General features: G+C 50.0%; 1 protein-coding gene across 1 annotated transcript; it reads right to left on the bottom strand.

Moving 5' to 3' along the window:
- Positions 1-690: 690 nt before the first annotated feature.
- Positions 691-8432, bottom strand: NTSR2 (neurotensin receptor 2). The gene is made up of 4 exons (XM_027621197.1): positions 7809-8432; positions 3605-3854; positions 1934-2024; positions 691-929 (listed from the first exon to the last, which is right to left on the bottom strand). The coding sequence occupies exons 1-4, from the start codon at positions 8430-8432 to the stop codon at positions 761-763; spliced, it is 1134 nt and encodes a 377-aa protein (XP_027476998.1). The 3' UTR covers positions 691-760.
- Between the last annotated feature and the right edge of the window lie 1474 nt (positions 8433-9906).

Below are 9906 nucleotides of genomic sequence, written 5' to 3' on the forward strand. Positions count from 1 at the left end.
GTCATGAGCGTATTCCCAGGATCCCCAAAAGAAATAGTAGTTTGGCACCCTCCTGCTTCCGGGTCAGTCATACATCTGTCCCCCACCCTGCGTGGTCCCAATGCCTGGCGTCAGGCAGTCACGCCGGCCTGAGGCCAGGGGAGGGGAGTGGGTGCCCCCGGGCCCTCCCACGGCTCACGGAGTCCTACAGGGCAAGACTGGAGAAGGTTACTACAGCTCATGTGATGTGACAATGCAGTAAGCTTCTGGAGCACTGTCCTTTGTCATTTGCGGAAATTCTTAGAACATCTGAGCCCACAACTGATGAGCATAAAGCTACAGGAGAATGTGGTGGACATCCAGGAGAGTGAAAAACAGCAATAATAAGAACAGTAACAACGATGACAAAAATATGCCAGCCAACATTTATTAATTATTATGCACTAGGCACTGTGCTAAGCACTTTAATCTTCGAACAACTCTAAGAGCTGGGTACTGTTCATCTCCATCACACAGAGGGGAAGACCGAGGCTCAGCGTGTAAGTGGCTCGCCTGCAGATGCACAGCTGATAAGTGGCGGGGCCGGGGGTCCAGGTGAGTGCATCTGACTGCAGAGCTTGAGTTACTTGTGGTAACATGACTTGTCTGAATGCTAGATGACTGAGCAGTCAGTCACTGTTTGCTTTGTTCATTCTTCTGTTTCATCCAGGTCGGCGTGTCTGGGGGATCCCCGGAGCCCGAAGCTGGGTCCATTCAGGGGGTGCTCCGGGGCTCCCTGGGGTCATGGCTCCATGCGGTGGTGCTCTCGACACAGGGAGACTAGGGCTTTCAGGAAGAGTTTTCTGAAGGAGGAGGACACGACGTTGTACAGGACAGGGGTCACCGCTGAACTGACGTAGAAAAGCGTGTTTGTCACCAGGTAGAAGTAGTGATAGAAATTGTAGAGTGTCCTGGAAGAGAAACCCGGGAGGTGTGTTAGAGGACCCATCTGCACCTCCTCACAGGGGTGCACCCCTTTCTTCTAGAGAAAGCATCTCTCCTCCAAAGGGCCAGGTGAGGAAGGCCTGTTTTCTGCTACTGGGAAGCATGGTGTGAATTCGATAAATGGTCCATCAACACCAGCTGCCCTTGGCAGGTGCGCTCCACCCAGCCTCTGATTCCCTGTTCCCCGCGCAGTTCCCGGTGCCCTGCACAGTGAAGGGTGCACCTGCTGATCGACAGGGCCGTCGCCTAGCCCGCTGGGACGCTGGGAGCCTCATGCTGCTGGGTGTGGTCCAGGAGACGTGGCTTCCCTAAGAAGTGAACGTCTTCCTGAGAAGCCATGTTCCTCGCCACAAGGATTCTCAGCTGTGGGGCGGGCTTTGCATATGCATTTGAATGTAAGGGGTGCTAGTTGCCCTTGAGGATGAGGCATCTGTTGACACAGCCATTTCCTTGGAGGCTGCATGGACCTCTCTTCTCTTGGATGTTTGCTTTCCACTTTGGATCAGAGGCATAGTGATTTCCCAATGGAAGACAGTAGATTCTCTCCTCTTTTCCAGTTGTGTCCCAAAAGGCATACATGGTCTGGTCTCTGTCTAAGGGGCCCTTGTTAGCTCATGGACTCAGGGAGGCTCTGAGGCTTCCTTCCCTCTCCTTGCAATAGCAAGGCCCTCCCCCTGCTCCCCCACCCGAGGGCCTCTCCATCCTGTGGTCAGGATGCCCATAGCCCTGGTCACCACTGAGACTTCTCACTCACATGACCTTATCAGTTCAGTGAAGTTGCTAGAAAACGCCCTGTTCCCCACCCCCAGCTCTGAGAGTTTGAGGGCACAGACGGGGCAGGACCAGCTAGAATGGAGGCCAGAGTTCCAAAAGACCCAGCAACCGGGAATCCCTGTGGAGAGCATAGAAAGTCCCAGGCCCAACCCAGTGGCCCTTTGCCTACGTTCTTGGGTCCCTCCGCTGCACCTACCCAGTCCACCCGTCATCGGAAACGTAGCAGTACATGAGCCTGCGGACGTGATACGGCATCCAGCAGACGACATACACAGCCACAATGGCTCCTGCAGAACAGGTCGGGAGGGACAGAGCGACAGAGAGCAAACGTTCCCACTTATGCCATCTCCATGGAGGAAGATGCCAAGGTGACCACAGCATTTCCCTGGAACTTGTTCCCAGAATCCAGGGTTTGGGAGGAAACTTCGAGGCTATCTGACATTCTGATCTGAATCTGAAGCCAAACCCGATGTTACTCTGATGTCTGGGTGAATGCCCACTTTAACCCCCACCTGTACACCAACATGCTTCTAGAAACTTCTACAACCTCTATAACCTCCTCCTGACCACCAGAATATACTCTAAAAACCAGGGCTAGATGTTCCCACCTGATTGGTGTCTAACGGCAGAGACAACTGAACTTAAATGTCCTTCTGCCTCATAAAGCCTCTTCTCTCGCTTTTTCTGATTGACTGATGGTCCACAATCCATCTAGCTCTCAAGTCATAAGCCAGATAGTCTGTTGATTTTTCCATCACCCCCAGATGCAATGTTAAAAAGCTCTTCCTTAGCATCCCTTGATTCCTCCCGCCTCACCTCTACTGCCCCACCCTAGGGGCTCATATCTCCCATCCACTGGACTGTGACAGCAGTTTCCGAATTGGCCCCTTTGTCCCTACCCTTATACCCCTCCCATTCCCCCCCCACACCTGCCCTGCTTGGCAAATCCATTCTGTAATCCTGTGTGGCCTCTGGACCAGGGCATCAACATCAACTGGGAACTTGGTAGAAATGCAGAGTCTCGGGCCCACCCAGAGCTACTGAATCAGAATCTCTGGATGGGGCCCTGTAGCCTGTGTTTTACAACTCTCCACACTGCTCTCACGCACACAGAAGCGGAGAAGCATAGCCTACACTCCAGAGACTGATGAGTAAAACCTATCTCCAAAGCAGATCTCCTTGCATTCTTGGGCATTGACTCTCTCTGCTGCCCGTTGTCTATAGACGAAAGTCCACGCACGTCATGGGCTGCCTCTGTTCTTGTCACATCACATGACACTTAGCTCTTGCATTGCTGTCCTCTGGATGACACTGGGGGCATTGATGAGAGACCCTGATCTCTTATTCAATCTTCCCAGACCTTAGCGAGTGCCTGCATTAGTGCAGGCGTTTGGAGAGACCTGTTTTCCTGTGCCTCTTAATGTTTCCCCTGCAAGGCCAAGTTGACCTAGATACTTAGAAAAACCAACCAACATTCAATGTTGTATCAGGGAAAGCAGGGAGTTGGTGGGGAACTGGGCTGGGGACCCAGCTGGTCTGAGTCTTCCAATCCCGGGCAGCAGGTCCCTAACTATAGCTGCTCCTTGTATCCATCCATAGGCTGGACTCCCTGAAAGGTAACTGGGTATCTGCTTGTCTTTATGCATTACTCCCTGGAGCAGATGGGGGTTTCATGTACAGAATTCCCATTCTAGCCTTTAATCATACCACCAAACCCTATGGTCATACAATTCCCCTGGGGCATAGAGAAAAAAATGAGGCCTGGAGAGAGGTAGTAACTTGCTCAAGGTCACTTGGCCAGGGGCTAGGGGAGGCATCCTTGGAGCCCCAACTCTTCCACTCAGGGCAGTGTTACTGAGTACTTAACTGAGAACCTGGACGCTGTGCTGGAGACGGCGGAGCCGGCTGGAGTCCTTGTGTCTCACCAGGCTGGCCTGGCCCCCCAGAGGGGGCGTCCTCCTCTCCTCACTCGTTAGCTCCACGTGGCTGGGGGTGGGGCTGCCCGGGGCAGAAGTGGACGGCACCTGGGAGCAGAGGGCCACCAGGTGGCTCACAGTGACCCCGTTCAGGAAGGCAGTTAATGCCAAGGGGAGCACGAAGGATACCAGCACATTCACCTGTAAAGGTAATTCCATGGCTTATGGTGGTGGCACCAAGGCTCTGTGATGCTCTGGTCATCAGGCTGTGCCCAGGGCCCAGGAATCTGCAGCAGCAGGAGGGGGGAGGGCGACAGCAGGGCTACAAGATAAGGTTGAGAAGCTTCTCAGAAAGATGGGAAAGAGCAATAAAAATAGGAGAGACTACAAGAACATTTGGGATTAGTTGAGGGCACTCATCGTCTATGTAATAGTGGGTTCTAGAAAGCAAATAGAGAAAACAGAGGGGAGGAAATAGTTTTTCAAAATAAACCACATTGAAGAAAGTTTTTCTAAGAGTGAAAGATAGAAGCTTCCAGATTGAAAGGCTGCTTGGGACCCCAGAACCATGGATGAAAATAAGCCCACATCGAGGCCTGTTCTTAGGACTTTTAGCACGCTGTGGGTAAAGAAAACCTTGACAACTTCCAGAGGGATAGGACAGGGCACATACAAAGGATGGGAACCAGAATGGCATTGGACTTCGTTAAGGCAACCATGGGAGCTGGAAAACCGTGGAGTGATGCTTTACAACTTCTGAGGAATTCTGTGCCCGGCCATGTTATGTTCCATAATCTGGAACATTTTCAGACATGCAAAATTGCACTTTTTTTTAACCTTCTGTAGAACTTTTCTCAGGTCACAGGAAGTTACGAGAGCATATATTCCATCAAGATAAGGTGGTAAACCAATAAAGAGGGAGACCCAGGATCCAAAAATAGTGTACGTGACAGAAGAGCAGAGTGATGGAATATGCCGCTGCACATCCAGTTAGATTGGAGCAGGAGAGGGGGCTGCAGGGGCGACTGGAGGATTCAACTGACAGTTGACCGGATGGGTGTGGACACACCGAAATAGTATTTATGCTTCTAGTAGAGGGGTAAAACATGCCTGAGAAATAGATCACAGGAACCTAAGCCAATTGGAAAAAAGACCATTATTGATGGCAAGGAAGCAAAGGTAACATTGGAAAGGAAATATAATAAAAATATATGACGTGGTTCATCTGTGAAGAACGTTTAGCATAGTCGCAGTACGTAAGTACTGAGCGTAAGACGAACCTTATTATACCCTGCCGTAATTGCACTGGAGGAGCCGTGAGAAGTGTGTGTGGATGTGGGATGAGGAGGGTAGGGATGCAGTGCGAGAGAGCGGGATGCTCCTTCTCTCCAGGTAGAAGACTCTGCCTGAAGTGTAAAAACTGCAAAATCAAGCAGGCATGTTCTTTAGAAATATGTAGGCAAAGAGCAGCAAAACTAAGGGTGGACGGTAGCTGCCCCTCAATGAGAGAATATAAATCAAAGAGTGAAGGGGCGGTAACGGAACAGCGTTTTATGTTACAAGCCTTGTAACGTAATTATTAGTTGGTATTTTTTGACTTTTGAGAAACGAGTTTATTATATAATACCTTGTTTTTTTAAGTGTTTAATTTTTAAGATTCTAGGTATATGGGGTGCCTGGGTGGCTCAGTTGGTTGCACGTCCAACTCTTGTTTTCAGCTCAGGTCATGATCTTGGGGTCATGGGATCGGGTCCCATGTCAGGCTCTGCACTGAGTGCAGAGTCAGCTTGAGATTCTTCCCCCTCTGCTCCTCCCTCTGCTCATGCTCTCTCTCTCTCAAATAAATAAACAAAATCTTAAAAAATATTCAGAATCTGTGTGTTATAGGGTTTTTCCTTATTGGTTCTGTGTAAACATTTTGTTTTAAACAGAACATTTTAAGTTTTTATTGTTTTAAAAGATTAGTTTATTTATTTGGGGGGGAGCAGGGGTAGAGGCAGAGGGAGAGGGGAGAGAGAGAATCCTCAAGCAGATTTTGTGCTGAGTATAGGACCCCACACGAGGCTTGATCCCAGGACCCCAGGATCACAACCTGAGCCGAAATCGAGAGTCCAACCCTTAATCGACTGAGCCACCCAGGTGCCCCTAAACCAAACATTTTATTCTTTTACTTTTTTCCTGTTTTTTTAAAAAGATTATTTATTTATTTATTCATTTGAGACACAGAGATAGAGAGAGAGCGAGAGCATGAGCAGGGGGAGAGGCAGAGGGAGAGGGAGAAGCAGGCTCCCCGCTGAGCAAGGAGCCCGATGCAGGGCTTGATCCCAGGACCCTGGGATCATGACCTGAGCTGAAGGCAGATGCTTATCTGAGCCACCCAGGCACCCCTAAACTGAACATTTTAATAACATTTTAAAATCAGTACAAAATATCTGGGTTGGGTGCTGTACCTTTTTAAGGAGTTATCACTCATGCTTTTTTCATAACACATGCTTACAAATCAGCAGCACCAAGAGAAAAATAAAACACTAAGTGACAGTCATTTTAGTTTGTTGCAGAACCAAGCAGGGTTTTATCAGCAACAACATACTTATTAACAAATTGTAACTTTGATGCCCATCAAGGCAGACATCTAGGGTAAAAATATATTCATCAGTTAGTAATTAATCTTTGGGAGCTTTGAAATACTAGACGATTTTTTGTACTTTCAAAAACTATGAGCAATGTTTTTTGTGGTCAGAAAACACTGATAAATATGGACAGCGAGCGATAAGACACTTTTTAGTGAAATAATCCTAATTTGAGTTTGGTTATTTTGTTGTGTTAACATAGACTGTATGTCTCAAGTTAAATATTTTTTAATATACCATTTGTCGAATAATGCTGTTACCATGAAGGAATTCACTATGCATAATGTCAGAAGCTTGCCCCTGGCACATTTCACAGTTTCTATCGCATTGGTCAGTTTGCACCACATAATGTAAACTATGCAAGCAGCGTATTCACAGCACAGACCTTGCTTGGCTCTCTCCCTGCCCTAAGCCCAACTCCAAAATAGGTGCAGCCTGGAAGCTACCACCCTAGTCTGTGAAAACTGGTGGACCTTGGCTACCACGCCTTTTGAGCATGTGGTTCCTGGTTCATTGCCACGGCCATACCAGGGTGCAGAAGGGAGCTACACAGTCAGACCTAAGGCAGGAGCTGTGGTGCTCTGACTATTCAGCTAGATCATTCTGGTCCAACTCAGAACCTGCATGGAGGCTGCTGAGACTTGATGGGTGCTCTAGATACGTGGCTCTGTGGCTGTGATATGCTTGGGCCAGCATGGGGGGAGGCAACGTGCGGACTGGACCGATGGGGTCTCAGGGCATGACTAGTCCACCTGACATGGTAGGAGGAGCAGCCCACTATTGTCAATGGGGCCCCTCCTTCTGACTGCGGTCTGGAGTCCCTGCATGACCAGTTTCATTAGTATCATTACTGTTCTGCTTGCTGGTGTGTTTCTGCTTTTGTTTTTGTCTTCTTTATCATCAGGTCCAGATTTGGGTAAGGAATGTGACAACCCACAAACATATAGGAAGTGGATTTTTAAAAATTAGTGATCCTACCTTGTTGCTTCTGAGTAATTCTCCATAGTGAACATAATAAGCAACTTCTGAAGCCAAGTGGAATGTTTCCTAATCAGGTTTAACTTTATATTTTTCCAAATTCTTGTTAAGGCTACAATTAATATATGTATTTCTTCTGAAATCATTAATACTGAATATTCAGGCTTCTCTTTTATATCTCCACAAAATCCCATTAAACTGGATATTTCTGCAGTGAGGCTGAATGAAGATGGTTAGTTTTGATGATAAAAAAGTAGAAGGCTGGAGTGGATTATGAAATCTATATTTTTACAGCCCCCCTCCCCCACAATTCTTATGCCCAGTGATGTTTGCTCATCATTCTTGCACCGCTGGGAAGAGCGCAGACTTTCAGAATTAGTTTTGAATTCAAATCTGGACTTCTCTTAATACCTCATCTTTGCCAAGCCTCTCCGCAAGTCCTCTGTAAAATGGGGCAGTGAGACCCAAATTTTCGGAGTCGGGGGCGGTCGCGGTTTTTAGAAGTGAAAACACCGGCCCTTTACCCTCCCCGCCCCCGCCCCCTTACCTGAATGAAGACCTGGAGCGTGGCGCGGCTCACCAGCACGGTGCACACGCGCGAGGCGGGCTCCGGCTCCCCGCCAGCCGTCTCCAGCTCGTACTTCTGCCCCATGATGATTGCCATGGGCAGGGCGAGGCCGAGCGAGGCGGCCCAGACGAGAGACAGCAGGCGGCGGGTCCGGCGCGGCGACAGCAGGCGACGGGCGCGCAGGGGCTGGCACACGGCCAGGCAGCGCTCGGCGCTCAGGCTGGCTACGCTGAGCACCGTGGTGTAGGCGCACAGCTCGCGCACGAAGTAGTAAGCGCGGCAGCCCAGGTCGCCGAACGCCCAGGGGTAGTGGAACCACACGAAGTTGTAGAGCTCCACGGGCACGCTGACCAGCAGCAGCAGCAGCCCGGAGAGCGCCAGGCTGAGCACGTGGTAGCGCAGGCGCCCCGGGGGCCCGGCGCGCCCCTTCAGCACCACGTGCGCGGACAGCGCATTGCCCGCGGTGCCCAGCGCGAAGATGAGCGCGTAGAGAGCGGTGAACAGCACCTTGGCCCAGAGGCGCGTGTCCACGCCCAGTCGGGCGTCCAGGCTCAGCGCGGGGCCCGGGCTGGGCCTCGGGGGCCGCGGGTTGCTGCTCTCCATCCCGCTCCTGCGGCCGGCGCTCCCTCCCTCTCACTGCGCGGAGACCGGGCGAGCTGCCCAGAGAGGAGAGTGAGCGCCTCCTCCTCGCCGGGAACCTCCAGGATGGGAGGACCCGCCCTCCCACCCCCCTCCCAAGGGTGGCCCTGAGCAAACGCCGGGCGGGATGGGACAGCGAACGTAAGCCTGTTGGCTGCGTTTACATTTCTCCGTTCAGTTCAACCCACGGAAGCGCTGGGTGCTGGGTGGAAGGTGATACAGGGGTTTGGGCCTGACTTACCAGCTGTGTGAACTTGGGCAAGTTTTTTAACCTCTCAACCCACTTCTGCATTTAAAAACTATTATCTACATTGCAGAATTTCCGTGAAGATTAAATGAGCCAATCTGTGAGAAAGCTCCAAACCTTCAGCATAAATGGGCATGCCGTGGGTACCAGGCACCTGGCCCGCTTGCACTGTGCTGCTGTGTGCATGTGGTCCCAGAAACAGCTGGTCAGGGACTTGCCAGAACTTTGGCACTTTGCTGTTACTCTGCTTGCTAAAGGGCTGTTTGAACACCACACTAACATCCTCCAGGGATTCCTTTGTCACTGGTAGATGCATCCTCAGGGTATCAGGCTTTCCAGGCTTTTAGGGTGTCATTCCCGTGGAGCAGGGTGAGGAGGTGAAAAGAAGTGTGTTAACATGCTTTAAAACCTTTTATTGGTCTCTTTCCTTAGCCCTTGTAAATGCCAGAACTTTAGAGTTAAAAGACCCTTAATTATCTTGCACTTAGAACCCCTGATCCTTACTAGAGCCAAATACAGGTCTCCTGATTTTTTGTGTTTGGCAAAGTTGCTATGCCCCACTGATAGTTTAATCTTCCATCCAGATATATAACCTTACAGTCACATTGTGGGCTAAGGATGCAACAAGTGGATTTTTGGGGAACACGATTCAGTCCACAACAAGGATTCCATACATGAGTTTTAGACAAATTTTCTTTGAAGCAAAAATTCTACATTAATAAATTTTTAACTCTTTACTGGGTTTCGTGTAGCTCAGTAAGGCCTGTAGGATCTGGAAAAAGGCAAGTTGCTGCTTCCCTTTGGAAGACTTCTCTAAGTACTCAGTCTCCCAAGGTCTAGGCTGGAACGGTGGAGAGGACAGGGGGCTTGGGATCAGGAGAGGTGGTAGGAGCCTCGGCTCTGCCATTCACCAGCTGTATGTCTCCAGCGAGCCATCAGCCTCTTACTTTAGTGTGTTAGAGCACTGAGCAGATAGGAGTCTTCCGGACTGGAGTCCCCGGGCTGTCATTACGAGAGTTCAACCTTAACTCCTACCTGGTAGGGAAGTTCAAAGACAAAGGGAATATTTCCTGGTTTTTCACTTGTGGCCCTTGTGGGAGTGTCCCAAGAGGTGAAGGAGGTATTGTTGTCTTTTTAGGACAGCTCTCCGTAAGCATCCTCTGTCAGGTAGAAAGAGGAGAGTTTCCTCGG

This window comes from Zalophus californianus, chromosome 8 (assembly GCF_009762305.2).
Source record: "Zalophus californianus isolate mZalCal1 chromosome 8, mZalCal1.pri.v2, whole genome shotgun sequence".
In the NCBI taxonomy this organism is placed as follows: Eukaryota; Metazoa; Chordata; class Mammalia; order Carnivora; family Otariidae; genus Zalophus; species Zalophus californianus.

Excerpts from the sequence above, each read along its gene's own strand:
- NTSR2 (XM_027621197.1), bottom strand. The coding sequence starts at position 8,432 with ATGGAGAGCAGCAACCCGCGGCCCCCGAGGCCCAGCCCGGGCCCCGCG. Across the intron at positions 3,855-7,808 it reads CGCTCCAGGTCTTCATTCAG|GTGAATGTGCTGGTATCCTT; the intron begins GTAAGGGGGCGG and ends TTACCTTTACAG. Across the intron at positions 930-1,933 it reads TCCGATGACGGGTGGACTGG|GACACTCTACAATTTCTATC; the intron begins GTAGGTGCAGCG and ends TTTCTCTTCCAG.